Below are 18,288 nucleotides of genomic sequence, written 5' to 3' on the forward strand. Positions count from 1 at the left end.
GCCAGATGCTTTGTATATATTGTGACTTTTTATTTCTACTTTTTGCTTATCCATTGGTACTTTTGGCTGCTCTATCCTGTGACCTGTGCCAAGAGGGCTTGAGATGGACCGTGTCTGGAGTGGGGTCAATGCAGGCCTGACCCACCTCCAAGCAGTTTAGCAGTGATGTCTCGCCAATGGCAGCCAACTCATGACAGCCACTCTGTTTAGTTTCTCTTCAGCAGCACTGTTTTTACTTTTACCATTTTGTAACATTTTCTGATTTTGCTGATTCGTAATAAAAGCATTAAAATATCAAAATTAAAGTGGACTTTTATTATGAAGAATGTATGAAAATACAGGTGTTTATCCACCGTTTTACAGCTGCTTGACTTGAGCTGAGCTTGTCCTCACCTAAAAGACGCACCTTCAAGAGCAGCCCTGTTGTAACAGAGATGCAAATCCCTGCTGTGCTTGGCTGATCTGCCAACACGAACAGAGTCAAGCCAAGTCAGCACACGTGTCGAAAAGCGGTACTGGATACACATATGTGTGTGACACATGGACCCGTCATCAGTGGTGAACCCAAGGTCATCAAGTGTTTCAAGTTTTAACATCAGACACCCTCCCCCAGGCACCCCAGCCGGTGGTGATCAAGCCCAGATTTTTCAGCTTTTTCAGCAGCTCCTAACATGTTTCTAACAACTCTTCTTTGCAGCCCACATATCCCCAAGAGTCCCAGAACCTGTGTACAGACCGACTGCGAAGCTCCTGCAGCCCACTTCAACCGGCTCACAGCTGGCCTTCCACCCATTCCTCGGATACTCAGCTTCCAGATCTGCATACTTGGCTCTCTCTCTTCCTTTCTCGCGCCTCCTCCCTCTGATCTTCCCAGGGGACAGACAGCTTTAGCAAAACCACTTGCTTACCACGGACATCAGGGCCATGTCTGGCTTAAGTGTGGTAGGTGCGTGACCGGGGACCTCCACCCTGAGCATTTGGCTGGGGCACCTAGATGACATCTAATGCTTGTCCATCCTGCGAGAAGGATCCATCTTCTGTTGCTCTAAGTTTCTTCCCTTTTCTCTGTTCAAGGATTTTATTGGGGGAGTTTTTCTTATCCCAGTCAAGTGTCTAAGGACAGAGGGTCCTGGAAACCCTCTTAACACATATTAAGGCAAAAAGAGATTATTGACTACAGAAATACAACTGATCTGTAGTATGCAACACATAAACGTGTCTTATATCTCAGGTTTACTGGTTCTCAATCAACATTTAGTTTAAATATTGTCTTCTAAAAATACTCCAGTATCATTGTTTCAGCTTATTAAAAACTCCTCTGGCTCATTCATGCAGTTTATAGCTCTGAGAGTTCATTGTTAGCACCACCATGAGGCCGGTTAGGGCTGAAACTATGTTTACATTAAAACTGCAGTTTAAAAGACTAACATTTACAAATCACAAGAACCACAATTTTAATTATAAGTTACATTATTAACAAAGTCTTAATAAGATTACATTAGTGAGAGCACAACAGATAATAGTATTATTCTGCAGTATAGCCAGACCACAGAATTAACACTACAGCTGTTATGGAGACAGTTTTCATTACAGCTGGCAAAGCTGAAAATCACGGATTAAAAATTGTTTACACCTTGTTAAATATGAGATAAACTGTTTTTGGAAAATTAGGCAAGTTTATTTGTAATTTAACTTTTCTTCAACTGACTGGTGTATATAAAAAAGTCTTGGAAGGAAATCAAAAAGCTGGAAGAAGCAACAGCTTCACTTTATTTAATTATATCCAGCAGAAATATGATTTAGATTATGTTTGGTAAAATCATTGTCATTTACACATTTAAATGATAATCAGTCAATACCAATGATATTTGATTTGGCAAAGTTTTTTTTTACGCTGGGCGCCCTTCCTGACATAAAGACAACTTGAACAGTTTTCTATAAACCCTGACTACGTCTCAAAGCAATGTTTTTTTTGGGTGATGAGATTAGGTGACTAATGAAGTTTTGGTAACAAACACAAATACTCAGAGGAAGCTCATAAGATAGATGACCTTTTACTGCACAGCAGCAGCACAGAGAATGTTTACTATATGAAACACTGCAGCAGATATGATACTGAAGTGCACCCTCAGCAGTTCTTTTATCTTTACTTAATGAGTGGAAAGCGAAGTGAAAATTTGAAAGAATACTCCATGACTTGAGTACTGCACTGCCTGTGATTTGGCGCCTCTTTCAGGCAGCATGCGCCACATCGACTAGCTATATTTTTTAAAAGTCCCCTGTCACTACAACAAATGACGTTTCAGCTAGAAACCCATGTGCTGAAAACTGCAAATAACCACCTGGTTCGCTAAAAATACAAACCTAAAAAAGCTACAACTTGTTACCTTTTCTTTTACCATGAATTAGCTATTTTAATGCCAAGGCTTGTGTCTCAATGTGCAAATGTTCCACCAAAACAGGTCTCCCCCCTAGAACGTTATTCTGCAGGCACCGTCACTGCGCCGCTTCACACCCAAAATTCAAGCAACATCAGTTGAGGAAATTTATCAGAGATCATGCACCTCGCTCTGGAGCCACAAAGAGTTTGTACAACTTTTTCACGTATGCAGTAGTAACAGTAACAACATCAAAATATGTTTTGGATGAAAATTGTAAATACTTTAAATATTATATTTGTGGATTTTACACTAAATTTGTGTGTGTGTATTCAAAATACATTTGTGAACCTTCCTTTTTTATGTGTGATTTGTTTGTTATTGTAGCAACAAATTATTTTTGTGTGAACTGAGAAATATTTTTGTGCATCGTTTCTTTTTTTCCTAAATTCTCAACGTGCAGATGAAATCATGTTACTGACTGAGTTAAGTGACAAACAACAAACAAAAACAAATGAGTGATGAAGACAGAATTAACGTGTGAAGTGCTTTGAGTCTGCAGCGTGCTGGAGAGACGTTCTGCCGCTCAGGAATATTCATGACCTCAGGTGGACTTGTGTGTGGTTCTGATGTATCACGTTACCATGGAGACAGCAGACATATGTTCAGAACATCGACCAGAGGAGCTAGTGACGCCAACAAGCACACGCGCAACCAACGTGCACGCACAGACACGCACGCACACACTTGCACACCCCGAGGGCAAGCAGGACAGGAAACTGTCAGGAGAAATCAGAGTCAACATTCTCTTCGTTCTCTGGGATTTCAACTCCAAGATTTCTCTCTGAAGGTTTAAGTACATAAAGTCATATCCACTGAAAAACGCAGCTAATTTATTCACTCTTGTATTCCCATCAGCCTTTGTGTTTACTGTTTATTAGTGCTTTGCTCATGTTTATCTTCATAGCTATCAGCGATACATCAGTGAGTGTTTTGTTTCAGTCAGTGAGCAAAGTGAAATTCAGTCCCAGCAAGCCTTCTTTCTTTTTCCAAACACCCACTCATCTATCCTTTTTAGTATATTATTCATTTTATTACTCTCTTTTTTATACACATGAACAAGAGCTCATGCATGTGAACACACACGCAAAGACATTTCAGAGGGCTACAACCAAAATATAATAAAATGGAGATCAAGACATAATGGATCTTTAATGTTATTTCAGTAATAACACGAGACTCATTTTGCACAGGGAAAGATCTGAGATAAATGTACAGTTCACACACACATTCATCCGCAAGCTCACAAACAATGGCTCAGCAATATCTTTTATAACTGCATTGGTCTTTAGTCTGCATCGTGACCTTGTTTGATCAGATTCAGCTAAAAATAGGTATACTACAGTGCTGCAGCAAGAGTTGAATTATCTTCCCAAAATGAGTACAGCTGGCACAGTGTTCATGGATGAAGCCTGATGACATAAATAAAGTCAGGAATAAGCTGGACTGTCACGTTTGGGGTGGAGTCATCGAAGTTCCACTGTAAGTCTTCTCATTCATCCTGCATGCCAATATTTTTCTTAATGAAGGGGTTTTAGCTGAACATTTGTCAGCATACAGGCCACGTCTCATACAAGACATTATAAAGAGTGTAATTTTAGTGGTTTAGTTTAATGGCTTTAGCGGCTCTTTCAAAAGTTAGTATGCACAACTGCATAATGTGAGGATAAATGTATCATAAAAAGAGAAATTTTATATGCTAATGGAACAAAATCTGTAAAAGTATACTGTCTGGCATCTTTTTTTATCTCCAAGTTAAAGTTGAGATGAAATTAAAACCCTTTCAAATTACATCTCCAGTCATAACGTGTACCTATTTAACAATACATGGCAAACAAGAGGAGTACACTCAGTGGAGTGCAGATCTCCACCAGGCACCATGAAAAGGATATTCAGAGGTAAACCTTTTTTTTAATTACAAACAATTTAATTAGTAACTGAAATTACATACATTAGTGCATATTTTTTCTCAGTAACTATAGTAGATAGCAATTGCAATTATTTTGTAATGTACTTAGTTATTCCCCAGAACTGCTAGTAGGTAAGCCTTGTTTAACCCTCACAGCTGTTGATTAATAGCTTCAACGAGTCGCTTAAGAGGAGTAAGGAGTTAGAAATCTTGTTATATTTAGGTTTTATATGGGTTTTTTTTCCAAAGTTTTTCAAAAAACTGTGAATTACTGCAACCACAAGCAGTCCTTGAATGATCCAGAGTGATGGATTGAGGTCACAATGTAAAATCAGTAAAATTAGTTTGTTTCCACAGATTCGAGAAAATATATGTCTTATATTTGTGAGCAGACATGTTGTTTTATGTTTAGCATGTCAAGTATAATGGATCCATTTGTTAAGATAATATTTTAAAGCTTACGATACTAATTTCAGTTAGCACGTCTATGGAAATTCCCATTATATATTAGCATCAAGCTACCAAACCAAGTGCTAGTTATTTACATATTTAAAACAAAATCAATTTATGAATTAAAAATAAAAGAATCAAGACCCTTAAGAGGATCAGTTTTTTTTCTGCCACCCCTATTACCCAGTCAGCAACAGCACGGTATGATGCTGTCACTTTTTACTTTTCACAATAAGGAAGCTAAACACAGATACTCTCATTCGGACTTTAAAACTCCTCATGTCTGTTCACCAACATGGATCCTCGAGTGGATTGTGAGTAGGGCTGCAGCTATCAAATATTTTAGTAATCGAGTATTCTACTGAAAATTACATCGATTAATCGAGTAATCGGATAAAACATATTTTTGTTTAGTTAAAGAGCAATTATAAATATACATGAGAAAATAAGACATTTCACCTAATAATGAACCATTGGTTTCCTTTTTTAGACAATCAATGTCTTTATTTTTAGATGCACATTGTTTAAAAACCCTGAACTTACACCAGCTGACCAAATTCACTGCCTTCACTCAAAAAACTAAGGATCTTACCAAGAAATTTTCTTATTTCTAACCTAAAAATGTCATTACACCTGATAACACACATCACTTAAAAGGTTAGGTGTTTTTCCCACGTGTTTCAATTGAACTTTCATTTGTGTCAAGCACATTTTAAGTTCTAGTTAAGTTTTAAGTTAAAGTCTTGATAAGATTTTGAGTTTTTGCAGTGCTCAAAATAAAATTATGATACCTGCTGTACTGGAGCACATTAGGCACCAGTGCTACTTGATGTTTTATCCATCAATGACTACTGAGCTAAAATTGAGAACTACCCAGTTAGCTTTATTATGTTTTTATTTTTCACCCTCATCACTCTACAGCACTGTGTTTTTACAGATTAAATAAAGCTTGTATGAAAGGCACGTTAGCCACGCATCGACAGTAGTCATAATTAATAGAAACCTAGTCCTCCGCAGGGCTAACGTTATGTTAGCAAGGTACAGTAACGTTAATCTCATTAATTAACGCAACGTGTCCAGCTTGAAATGCTCCCACACTTTTGACATTTTCTGCCTTTTCTTTGTGCCTTTCTCTTCGCTTTCGTCGCCTTCTTCGTCGTTACCTCTACATCCATGGTTAAAACCGAACATATCCGCCGCCTCTTTCTTCTTCTTTTACGTGCGTGACGTCAGCGCGTTGTGCCGCATTAAAAGTAGTCCGGGCGAAATACCATGCTTTGAGCTGGCAAAATTAAACGATTCCTCGAGGCAGAGAAAATTCCTCGATCATTTTTTGTAATCGAGTTACTCGAATTATTCGAGGAATCGTTTCAGCCCTAATTGTGAGCGGTTCCAGCAGAAGCAGAGTTAGAATATTTTAACTTTTATCACTTTTCCTTGGAAAGTGGAATAACAAGGGATGAAACAGGGTTGGCCGTTTTATTTGTATTTTATAGTTATAGTAGTTTGATCATTGATTGACTATGAAGACTTTCTTATCTTCAAATGTTAAAATAAAATACTACTCAGAGGGGGTTTGTTAAGACTTGTTAATCCTCTCAAACTGGGAGTCTGTGGCTTTATGTCCATCTACTGTGGGGGTCCCTGACATGAAAAAGTTTGGGATTGACTTAGTAATTGGATAAATACCTATACATATGTGTAGTACAAAGATTTACATGAGACAGGAAAAGGAAAATGGTAGTAACCCTGATTATATATAGGATGGTTCTGTAGATGGTTCAGTTTTATTGGTATTTTTACACACTACTGGCTGCTGTCAATAGTGTTGTTGCTGGCGATGAATGTGTGGTAAGTGCCATTCCTTTTAAAATGAGCTTGCTCATTCCACTTGTCTCTCCAATCAATAAAAAAAATGGTTAAAAAAGAAAATACAACACCTTTATCGGCCCTTATCATTTTAAGTAGCTGCCACGCGGCCTGCTACAAATAACACTCTGACACTCTGGTGGCATTAAGTCTGACTGGTCAGAAAAGGAGAGAGAGGCAGAGATAACAGTGTTATCGCTGGGTGAGAAGGAGTGACACCAGAAACGTTTTTGGCCAGTGGCCCAGCTGGGTCGCGCTGCACCAGCTCCTGACCGCTCCCATGGCTCGAGTCTTATTGGAAGTGCAGCCAGCAGCTTCCCTGACAGTCGAGCGGTGCTTCAAAGTTATTTTAAAATTAAGCTATAACGGACAAATGACTAAACCATTCAAGCAGTGATGGCTTACAATCTGTCTTACACACATACACACAGGCAAACACACATTTGTGTGGCGTTAATCATCCCCAAGTGGCTGATAAAACAGAGACAGGTCATTAAGACTCGACAGTGTTCATAAACTGTACTTTATTAACTGTCCTCTTCCTGCTCCCACTCTCACACACAGGCACAGATACAAATTATTTTCCTTTTTCAAAAGGCCCTATTTCATCGCTTCTCAAAACCATCGCCATTTTTTAAATGTTCTGCTCCGTCTACGCATCACCTGCCTTCCACCATTCCTCCATACGTTCTTTTCTTTCCCTCCATCTCTCTCTGGTGAGAGGGTTGACAGTTAATTGGGAGTATGTTTTAATGAGCTGGCCCTGAGATTCTATCTTCTCCTTTCATTAGGAAGGGAAGACAGGGGAGAGAGTGTCAAGGAAGTTAGAGTGAGAGAGTGAGCAATGGAGGGAAGGAAAGAAAGGAAGGAAGGAAGGAAGAAAAAGAGAAAAAGACAGAAAAGTCAAGTCGATAGAGAACGTCTAGAAGTTTTTAGTCACTGCAGTGGAGAGCACAGCTCTGTGCGTGCTTGTTTGTTTATTTGTTAATGAGCTAATCAATAGCAGAGGTGTGTAAGCCCAGCAGTGGGTCTGCTTTGGGAGATTACTTACACAGACACACAACTTGGAAGACTTGTTTGTCTACGATGTGTCTCTCGACTTTTTTAATGTTCTGACTCAACTTAAGTTGCTAAACTTAGTTCTCAGGTAGGTAAAACAACAGGAACATCAGAGGTTGGTTTCAAGTCCTTATCTGACCCGCTACCTGCTGCAAGCAAACATCACATAATGAAATTAAAGGACTATGTTTTGCATCAAACACAAAACACAAAAATACAAAAATACAGCGCATTGATCTATCAATGCATCTATGGATGAGCGTTGTCACACACGTTAGTAACTCAGCCTCTGATTGGTTGACGAGTCAGGAACACAGCCTCTGATTGGGCTACAGACTCAACCCAAGGCATCTGGGGATTGCCAGTGTGCAGTTAACAACGTACTAACGACAAAAAAAAAACTGTTTAAGACATGAAATGGATAAATAACTACAGAAGACGCTGTGGACTTATTTTATCATGTCTCCACACAGACGCTGCAGTTCAAGGCTTCTTCGATCACAGCAGTTGCTTCTAGCATTAGCTTACTGTTAGCCTTTCCAACTCAGCTTACTTAAACTGCAGCACTTATTAAATGACACTGTACATTTACTGCCAGATTGACATCTTATTGCCAAGTTTAATTTTTCTGCTCCACTATGAGCAGCACGATCACAAGCCTGCTGCTTGCTCTCCACTCACTCACAAGCAGCACACACTTACACACTGCCCTTTCCTTAAAAGAGCTAAGATACGCTTAAGACTATGTGCTTCAGTAAATAAGACTAAGAAAAAATCCATACCATCACAGCCCTAGTGCATGCTGTATTGTTTCAACCCGTCCTTACCAGAAAAGAAACAGATGCATAGGTTTAGTTTATACCTTGGGATATAAACTGTCTTATTTGAAAATAAAATAATGCATTCAATAATGTATTTAAAGTATTTTGTTACCAATTACATCTTACTTTCGCTGCCCAGCAAAACACAAATGGCAAAATACTCGAACATACTTAAACATATATTTTAAACATCTTTAATTGAAATACTGCCCATCTTTGTGTTAAATTAAAAGAAAAAAAAAGAAGAACACATGTTATTTATTGGGACCATGCCAAACTAATTACTGTGTGTGCAAAAACTGCCAACAGAGTGTCTATCCTGTAATGTCGGACTGACTTTTTGGACTTTGTGTTTATCTGAAGCTGTAAATGGGTAAATGTTAATGTTATAAGATGCAAGCAGTGCCTCCCTCTCCTTGAAACTTCTGGAAGAAAAATGTACAAATCACTCACTCGCACGCACAGCTAAGGTGTTTATCTCGCTGATTAGCAGGGCCTCATAAATACCTAATCACTGATGCTAATCAGCCCTCTCACCTAGGGGTGAGCTAAAAATACAAATTGCACACATGCTCAAGTGAGGCTAATACACACAAACACTGTCTGCACACTTTCCCTATCAAAATAATTCTGGCATTACAGCCATTTTAACAAACATCGCATTAATCCCTTATTAATAGACAAACAGTATTTCCCCACATAATCTAGCTATGACTAAGTAGTTCTTACACCGTTCTGGTTCTTGTTCGCAACACTATGAAAGAACCTCAGAGTTACAGTTAACTTTGACACCCACAACTTTTGATCTCCTACAACTCCAACACAAAAACTCACATTCGAACGTCTGACTTTATTCTGCACGATTGATCAAAAACAACAGCATGAAGGTGCCGATATAATGAGATTCCTTTTGACTTTGAAGTCGGTTGTAAACGTTGTGGAGGTGTGCATCTTGATTAACCAGAAGATAAAGTTAATGCAACAATGAAATAGTTATAGAAGTAACTTTGAAGAGGACAAAAGATGCCTGTTAATACTAATCGTATTAACACGCATATAATAACATGCAAACATTGAACATGTTAGTCAACTATGTAAGAACTAACATCTTAATGTTGCAATGTTTTATGTTTATTGCTAAAGACTAGTTGAAGAGAAATTTCCACCAAGACTGATAATTAAGTTGTATTATTTTGTTGGAGTTGCTGGATGGATTGTCAGTTGATCACTCATCACTCATTACAAAGATTCATCCTCCGAGGATCATGAATGTCTGTAGCTCAGTTGGCAGGGCGTGCGCCCCATGTGCCGAGGCCATCAGTCCTCTGAAGCGGTCGCCGCTTTGTCTCCCACCTGTGGCCCATTTGCTTCGTGTCATCGCCACTCTCTCTACCCCTTTCCTATCCTATCACCTATCAAATAAAGGCAAAATTTCTGTATCAAATTTCAGGAATTTCAATCCATCCAACAGTTGTTGAGACACACTATTTCTCTCTGGACTGATGTTGGACTGACTGATCGACAGCTGACAAAGACTCCCTAACCACAGGCACTGATATGTCTAAAAGCAATTCTGCTGAGCAAAAAGAGGAAAGAATATTTCCCTTTTTGTAGGGCAGCTGAATCAGATTTGGCTCATTCTTTTTTTTCTTTCAGCACCACTCTAAACTTCTTTATCAGCCTAAAGGAATATGTTTTACCTGTACGCTTCATGTTTTAATGCCTTTCTTCATCATCTATGATGTGAAAACATAGTCAGAGAAAATAAAAGTGTGCTTCCTGCAGCTCATAGTTCAGGTATAAAATCCCCTCACTCCGTGGAGAGTCTCTCCTGTGCTGCTGTAGTGCATCACCTGTCCTGCACAATCTGCGGTGCTGACAGCGCATCACCTGCGCTCCATTTCCATCACTGTCCTCTGCTTCCATTACAGCTGGTCGTTTTGGTTTATGGTGATTTTTAGACTTGGTTTATAAAGTTTAGAGTCTGACATGCTGTTGCATTGCTCTATGTACAATGACGAAGCTAAAAAAAAACAACAGTTTTTCAGTGAAATACAGAGTGGGAGGACACAACATCTCAAACACATGCACAAGCTAACGCATCCTAACATTCATCCCAAAATACAGTGTTTATGAAGCTTTTGACAGATGTTTGCATAACTCTGTTGCACTTAAGCTATAATTTGTGGCGTTGTATTATAGGTATTCATGTCGGGTGGGTAGTTAGGGTGTACCACTGAAAACAAACACATTCACTGACTTTAATTTAATGACTTTTGGCTTTAGAACATTGTGAGCAGCACTTTTAAGGTTTTTGTACTTTTTATAGATTTGGCAACTGTTGATTAATTGCAAAAAATAATCAGCAGACTCATCAATAATAAAAATAATCCTTCGTTTTAGCCCTACTGAGTACACTGTCTGAATCTTTAATCAACACTTCTTCCCTCAGTCTTAACCACAAGTTTACACAAGTTGTGATCACTGAAATATTGTTTCAGTATCCTTTCCCCCTCAAACCCTCAATTAGCATTCGATTGTGCTGACGCCTCTCACAGATTAAATGGGGGGAAAAGGAGTTCAAATTACAACATCTGAGCAACGTTAGCAGCAAAGACCGAATAAACAAAAAATCTCTTGCTGTCATAATTACCAGTATCATTGTGTCTCACGCTACCATCCCTGTTGAGACTGACACAGGCCTGAATGACTGAGAGAGACAGGAGAACATTTAGTTTGACAATTTAACATGAAACGTTTCAATTACCAAATCACAGCCATGTTTAAAGGCTGAAAGTAAACATGGATAAAGGCTGAAGAAATCATTTGAATGAGAGTGCGACATAATGAATGTGTGAGCAAAGAGAGAGAGGGAACGTGACAGTTGCAGGTTAAACAGCTTACACCATTGGGGGGGATTTGGGTGCCTCTGCTAGAGGGGGATATTAGCAGGATTATCTGGCAACCCTGTTGCTGAGGTGAATAACATTAGAATCCTATTTGTAAAGACTTCTATGCTTCCTGTCCAAAATCCCCCATTTTCTCTGCACTTACTCGTGCCTCATCCCGCAATTAGTCCACTTTACATTCTCAGAACCCAGATTACACTCACACACACACACACACACAAAGCACATGTTATGTATATTGTATTCATGTGTACGTGTATGTGTGTGTTCCTTTAAGTGTGGGTGTTCCTTCACATGTGTGTGTGTGCTGTGTGAGTGTCGTATTCCATTAGTAGTACAGGCCTCTCTGCTCCCATAGGCCACCAGGCGTGTGTGTCATACACACTCAAACAGAGGAGAACACCCTGAATACTAATACAGGAGGTGTTAGCATCTGTTTCGTGTGTGTATGTGCGTGTGTGTGTGTTTGTCTCTGTGCATCTGTATGCATGTGCGCCCAACAGAGAGCGGGGGGGAGTGGGGGCGCTGCGTGGTGGAGTGTGGTGTGACAGAGAGTGTTGAGATTGGAGTGAGTATGTGTGCATTTGACTGTGACAGTGCGCACTATGAGGGCTTTAGGACTCTGTGTGTGTGGTGTGTGTGTGTGTGTGACTGTGTGTCTGTGTGTGTGTGTGTGTTCTATGGACGCACTCTGAGGTTAATAAATATTGACAGTGAATTATCTCTTCTGGCAGGGTCGCAGGTGTGTTCGATGGAGCAGATTGGACACACCAGCAAGAAAAAAAAAATACATGTATGCGCACATGCACAGTCAAATGCCCCCACATTTTTATTGTCATGTTATTCTCTACTCCACTCGCATTTGAGTGAGTCCCTGAGCAAGGTAGTAATGACTGGAGATGGGACCCATCTTATCCAGTCTCGGTATCTGGGCCCAATATTGACAAAAGGCATTATTCTGGCATCAATCTTGTGGCGCTGATCCGCATTACAGTCTAAAAGCCACAATGCTGCATATTTGCCATGTGTTTTCTATTGGTAAACAGGGCAAACGCAGCTGAATTGCACTCTTGTACTCCACATTTACATGTAATATAAATGTCGGAATATATGTGTTCTACATTCATCATACATTCATTATCGTTACCAACATAAACCACTATGTTGTGAACATAACATTTGCATTTCGGAACATAAAATAACAAACTTAAACTTGCAGTAATGCATCATGGGGTATTGGGAGATATGCAAAAGAGGGCCATCTTTCAGCCGTTTATCAGCTGCACCTGTGAATGCCACAAGCCAGAATGCTAGGACACCCCACAATGGTTGGACAAGGACACCGTTACACAAACTGCACAAGCTTTCCAGACTAAAGTTCAGTTTAAGTCTCATGTAATCTTACTGGTACTACTGCAGCTACCATTAGCAGTAATAATAATCAAAAAAGAGCACTAGTATCAATAAAATATTGGTATCTGCAGATATTCAAATTCAGATAACAGAATTGAATCAGAACTGAAAAAAGTGGATCAGTAGCTCGCTAGCAGGGGTTTCGAAATATGGCTTCTAAATAACATCCCGATATTTATAGGCTATGAGGGGATACATAATTATGTCTCACTTTTCCCAATATTTTCGTCAAAATAACATAACAAATTCTAAAATAACACATACAGTATGATGATCTTAAAGAACATGATGCATTGCTGTAGATTAAACTACTCAACAGAATATAAAGTAGTTAAACTGACAATTGAGCTTAACGTTAAACATCTACAGCTGTAAAATGCAACATACACATTAAAACAGCAGCCATATTAATCCAACTTCATACATAATAAACACTCACAGGGACCATTTTACTGCAGAATGACTACTTTCAGTAAAATTTGCTTTAATGTTTACATACAATATCTCATATCATGGTATTGATATGTTAACCAGCCCTAATCTCGAGTAATGACCAGGTGCAATCGTCTTGCACTTGACCACAATAATTACCCTGCCAAGATAATAAAGCTGCCTTCCACCTCGCCAGTATGGATTCTCCACGGTTTCTGTTCTAGCTAGAGGCCCTCCTATCATAAGACAACACAGCAACAACACGGCGATTAGCCACTGCAACACACTCAGATCAGAGAGTAACAGAGAGGTGGTGAGAGATAAACAACAAGGGAAAGATAAAGAGAGAAAAAGTGCAGCAGGGCAGGATGGAGAGAAGAGAGAAGGGGAAGGAAGGAGACAAAGAGGTAAGTGTGAAGGGAGCACAACAGGATGTTTTCACTGTAAAGCTACTTAAGAGAAGGGATTTGCTCAACAGCTGAGGGACAGACACACATGCAGTTTTTATTTAGCCCACTCAATGAGCGTACGGGGAGTGGTGATCGATTAATGCAGCCCAGCCCTGTGACATTGCCCAGTCATCACTCTCTCTTACACACACACTATCATTCCTCTACTCATGAGCTACACACACACACACACATTCAATACACACAGCAGAGGAGAGTCTCTGTTGGCGTAGCGTTCCTCTCCCTGCACGGCCGAGTCTGGCACAAAGCTATAACGTGGCGTAATGGTGCATAAACGTGGATATGGGGGATACAGTAAAAAAAAGGGGTAAAAAACCACCTTCCAAGGTCAAACTTGCACTTCCTGCAGCATTCGTGATCTTGCTGAGACAGATATCAGCACTCACACAGATGCTACAGCCTGTAGGAATTTTGATGTTGACAGTGTTTCCCTTTTAACTTCACACTTCTATGTTAATGATCATGGTGCATATGCTTACAGAAATGCACACTGCCAGTGGCTCATCGCTGCCTGCAACCACATCTGATCTCAGGAAAGGTGTAGGTACAGATGAAGGATAGATGTAAAGCTATATATAATGATAATATTGACATTACTACATGAGACTGGATATGGTGGATTTTGTTTACGCAGGGTAACTCCAGGGTTCTCGTAGTTAAATTTAAGACTATTTAAGACCTTTTTTTAATACCACTTAGAGTGAAATTTAATGCAAACTTTGCAGCCATACAGGCAAAAGTATGAAAGATAAAATGGAAATATGGGTTTTTAGGCCTAGAAAACAATTATTAATGGACAAACTCCATAAAAATATTTGTATATTAAATTTAACTCTTATTTTGAGAATTGTAAATGCTTTTTAAATAATTCTAAGACCCTGTGGGTACCGTTTCATGATTATATTGTGACAATCAGTAGTTTCAATTTGTGTTTCTCTTGTCTTAAAGGATGTAATACAGTTTAATACGAGTCTTATTTTTTATCATAACTTTTACATCTGTCTTGTGTGTAAATACTGTACCAAAGTTATAATGTCACAGCACATCAACAGCGGAAAGTGGAAGTGAAAATAAAAAAAAAATTCAACCTCCTAGCGTTTCCCAGAGGTATTACTGTTGTGCTGCAGTGGCAAAAACAAGAGATGTTGTGTCTAAATCTGTTTCCTCATCGATATGTTACCTTGCTCTGCTACGCCTAGCCTTAACCAACCCCTCAACTGTGGAGGGCACCGCTATGGGAAAAAACATCTGACAGGAGAACACGCTTTGTAACAACACTGCATCACTTTTCATTTCCTCAGAGCCTCGCCACTTTGGAAATAAGAGAGAAGAATAATTTTAGCACTATGAGGGAAAGTGTGAATTTGTTCATTAATTTAATCTTTAATGGAGACATCATTTACCTGGGAAATATCGTGCCCAGTGGCAGACAGATGAAAGTGAGGCTTATAGGAAACCAATATAAATGTGGATGGTGTCATTATTCTACAGCCATGACTCCGTGCAACCAACATGCATGGATAGATGCACAACATGGACTTTTTTCAGCCGATACCAGTAATCTGTAGTTTATGCACACCTTATGGGGGTGAGATAAGCTAAGATATAGCGAGCAAAGATAGATGACTTAATATTTCACAGCTCTTAACGAACCAGAGCCATCACTATGACAAGAAAAAAAAGAACAGTCCTCCCTCTTAAAGATCATTTAGTTTTTCTGGTAAAGTTCACCAAAAAACTTTTCAAATATATTTCGGCTTTTACAGAGCATTTCACCTAATAATTCAAATTAAATGTTTTGAAAATCTATCAAATCAGATATTAGTATAGCCTACATTTATCAGCTAATATACGCAGGTACCGATATAGACCAACACAGCTAGATAGGCCAATACTGACCAATAGTTTATTGTCCCTGATATTTATTGTGCATCCCTAGTGCAGGTTTTATTTAAGTATTCTGTTTGCTTGTGTTCACAATGTGCAGTATGTGTACCTTTTTGAAGAGCAGGGAGTCGTCCATGTGCTCTGCATAGACTGAGGTGAGCCTGTATTGGTTCTCGGTGGTGATATCGATCTGATAGCCCGTCAGGACGTAGCAGACTGTGCGGAACTCCTGAATTTTCCGCTGAAACACCTCCTTCAGCCTCTGGTTCCTGAGCTCCGCGCTCTCCATCTGCTTGCGTAAATCTGCAACACACACAGGAGTCGGGAGAATACATCAGTCTTATGTTCTGACACTGATCTGGAACGTAAGTCAGTATGGGTGGTCTTTCTATTTTTATAACATTAGACAATTCACATCAAAACTAAGCTACATGTGCGAGACGTCTTCTCCATGGAGCTCCACAAGTACATGCTCAACTCATTTAGTTAAAGCAGCATAGATGGACGACTGGGTATCACATATATGCTCCCCGAGGCACTCCATCTGCTCACTTAGGGTCTACAAAACACTGTGATGCACAGAGAGTCGTGGTGAATAAAGCAGTCAGCTGCGTCTGCTGGCTGGGAGCACAGAGATTCATGGAGGGGAGAAGCGGGATGGGGCTCGACTTTAATTTGTCGAAAATCAATTTGCGATAATTACTTTAATTTGAAGACTTGATTTGAGACGGCAGAGAAATGAGTTTGTCTGAGCAAAAAAACGAGTCGTTAAGGAGAGAATTATCACTGCCGAAAAAGTTAAAAGTGATAATCACGCATGTGAACGTGTGTGATTGTGCATGAAATGGGGAAAAGGAGTGAAGAGAACAGGACAACCACAAAGAGGGAAATCTTTCCATGATTTTATTGTTAACATTTACTGAAAACATTCTCAGTATGTTTGTCTCAGTATTACTGAAACTAGAAATGTTAGTTTCAGTTAATTTTGCTTTTGAAAGCCTGATACTCATTAACCAGTATTTTATATTAATACTTTTATGGAATAGTCACAATTATGTGTGATGGAGCTTTTGTTTGTAATAGGCCGCAACTAATGATTGTTTTCAGTGTTGATTAATCTGTTGATTGTTTTCTCAATGAATCAATTAGATGTTTGGTTGATGAAATGGCAAAAAAATTGTTTCCTAAAGCCCTTGATGACCTTCCCAAGTATGTTTGTTTTCTGACTTAGAGGATTAAAGACGACAGAAAGTTACATTTGAGACGCCGGAATCTGAGTTTTGACAAAGTTTTTCCTTAAAAAAAATTAGTCAGACCAATTAATGAATTATCAGAATTATCAACAAATAGTTGAAAACTAATAAATCAATCAATTAATTGTTGCAGCTCCGTCTCAAAGTGATTTTTAATGTGTTTACAGTAGCTCTCGATGGCATACTTGGGCTTGAGGGAACCTTACTGAACTAGCTCTTTGAATCCTTCACCCTCTGACTGACGTGGCATAACACCAGCACGCATCACACTTTCACCCCCCGGCTATAAGCGATGTGATGTTTGGCTGCGAGCCATCCTCAGACATGACAGCCGGGTACTTGATCTTAATGCGGCCCAGCATTGTGCTAGTACTATTACTAAACAGAAGGGCAGCAACACACAATTTAAATTAGACTTTGTTGCCTTTCACGAGGAAATGTACACACACCGCACTTCATTTTTTACCTCAGACTACTAGCTAGCGAAGCCTTTAGTGGAAACCAACAGACCAACCGGCCAAACCAGTCAAAAGTATAGAAAAATATATGTCTAACCACAGTGTCAGGCAGCCTGGGCTAACTTTTATCCACTGTAGTCTCCACTGATGCTGGCAGAGTCATTCACAGTCAAGCGTCATTTGATTGCTACTTTTCTATGATTGCAGCCAAAAAGTGGCGCTGAGTTTGGAAGCTTTTATCTGAACCCAGAGATTCTTAGTGGGAGTGCACACTAGCCTTTTCAAAAGGTCCACACAAGATGAGAAGTGGACAGATTGCTCTATTTAAATAGCAGCAAGTATCATGATTTAAATTCAGACTTCACTAAATTATAGACAATTGTCCTCAATCTTATTCCTGCTGTTTACCCCACATGAAATGCCTTTGTTGGCTGTTTCTCATTTCTGCCACAGTTAAACATAAAATAAGCATTAAAAACGTGGGTAATGGAAACAGGCAAAGGCACCAGTAAGAGAATTTAAAAAAGGGTGAAAAGGGATTTGACTGAGGCAGATAAAATGCTTATTTAACACCCCTGAAAAGCTCAGCTTAAGTTGATTAATTTTTCAAGGTCAAAAGCATTTCAGTGGCTCAAATGTGCATCTATTTTTGTAAGAATTATATTTTACTTAACCGGTGCTGTTAACCTTATTACTGCCAACACCAACCAGTAGGGCTGCACCGATGACACATATTGAAATGAACAACATGAGAGCTCCTAAAATTGAAGCCGAAACATCTCCTTCGCCCCCTGGTGGCTGGCTGCAGTATAGGTCATATATCCAACACCCTGAGTTTAATAGATAGGACGTGAGCCAAACTAAAACACAAAAGTGCACAGTTTCTGTCATTTTAGATACTTCTTATCATGCAGGTGTAT

General features: G+C 39.4%; 1 protein-coding gene across 1 annotated transcript in view; it reads right to left on the reverse strand.

Moving 5' to 3' along the window:
* The window catches only part of mad1l1 (mitotic arrest deficient 1 like 1), an 84,981-nt gene that overhangs the window by 13,658 nt on the left and 53,035 nt on the right, over nt 1-18,288 (reverse strand). The window contains exon 17 of the mRNA XM_084714902.1: nt 15,767-15,960. Within this exon, the coding sequence (XP_084571028.1) occupies nt 15,767-15,960 (194 nt within the window). The remainder of the gene's footprint in view (nt 1-15,766; nt 15,961-18,288) is intronic.

Source organism: Lutjanus erythropterus, chromosome 3 (assembly GCF_056507025.1).
Source record: "Lutjanus erythropterus isolate fLutEry1 chromosome 3, fLutEry1.hap2, whole genome shotgun sequence".
In the NCBI taxonomy this organism is placed as follows: domain Eukaryota; kingdom Metazoa; phylum Chordata; class Actinopteri; order Lutjaniformes; family Lutjanidae; genus Lutjanus; species Lutjanus erythropterus.